We start from the raw sequence: 1,122 nt of genomic DNA, 5'->3' as shown, positions 1-1,122 counted from the left end.
TTAACTTACAAATTTAGACTTTAGAATACAGTAAATTTATTTCAATTATAACTTTAAAAAAAATTAAGTTAAAGCATTTTATTTTTACTTAATTTAAAAATAGTTTTAATTTATAAAATATCTTAAATTTTGAATTAAACTTGATTTGCATATATAAAAGGTAAAATCAAATTGGGAATGATGGAGCTTCTACTATTGGTACAGCACTTGTTAAATGCAAATTGCTAACTAATCTCTAATTTTACATTTAGTAAAATAATTTTTTATTTATTGATAACTAAAGAAGTTTGAGTTATTTTATACATTTTGATAGAAATTTCAAAACAAATTTAAATAGTCAATAAATAAATTTATTTTGTTTAAAAAGTGCAAATTAAATTAGAGATAATGGAGCATAAAATATTGGATTAGGTTTGAGTAAGTGCACTCAACTTACAAATTTAGACTTTAGAATACAGTAAATTTATTTCAATTATAACTTTAAAAAAAATTAAGTTAAAGCATTTTATTTTTACTTAATTTAAAAATAGTTTTAATTTATAAAATATCTTAAATTTTGAATTAAACTTGATTTGCATATATAAAAGGTAAAATCAAATAGGAGATGATGGAGCTTCTACTATTGGTACAGCACTTGGTAACTGCAAATTGCTAACTAATCTTATATTTTACATTGGGTAAAATAATTTTTTATTTATTTATTGATAACTAAAGAAGTTTGAGTTATTTTATACATTTTGATAGAAATTTCAAAACAAATTTAAATAGTCAATAAATAAATTTATTTTGTTTAAAAAGTGCAAATTAAATTGGAGATAATGGAGCATAAAATATTGGATTAGGTTTGAGTAAGTGTACTTAACTTAGAAATTTAGAATTAGCATTAGGGTAAATTTATTCCATTTATAATTTTTTTAAAAAAATTAAGTTAAAGCATTTTATTTTTAATTAATTTAAAAATAGTTTTAATTTATAAAATATCTTAAATTTTGAATTAAACTTGATTTGCATATATAAAAGGTAAAATCAAATTGGGAATGATGGAGCTTCTACTATTGGTACAGCACTTGGTAACTGCAAATTGCTAACTAATCTCAAATTTTACATTGGGTAAAATAATTT

General features: G+C 19.7%; 1 protein-coding gene across 1 annotated transcript; it reads left to right on the top strand. All coding sequences in view use genetic code 6, as the record gives it.

The window, feature by feature from the left end:
- Positions 1-160: 160 nt before the first annotated feature.
- Positions 161-888, top strand: TTHERM_002653470 (translation initiation factor eIF-5A family protein; the record flags this gene model as incomplete). Its single annotated transcript, XM_012795201.1, has 4 exons — positions 161-250; positions 368-457; positions 588-677; positions 799-888. Coding segments are annotated over 4 exons (360 nt in total), but the record flags the coding sequence as incomplete, so codon positions are not given.
- Positions 889-1,122: the final 234 nt, after the last annotated feature.

Source organism: Tetrahymena thermophila (assembly GCF_000189635.1).
Source record: "Tetrahymena thermophila SB210 genomic scaffold scf_8255070, whole genome shotgun sequence".
In the NCBI taxonomy this organism is placed as follows: domain Eukaryota; phylum Ciliophora; class Oligohymenophorea; order Hymenostomatida; family Tetrahymenidae; genus Tetrahymena; species Tetrahymena thermophila.
The sequence above is the reverse complement of the archived record's forward strand: the minus strand, read 5'-3'. Positions and strand labels throughout refer to the sequence as shown.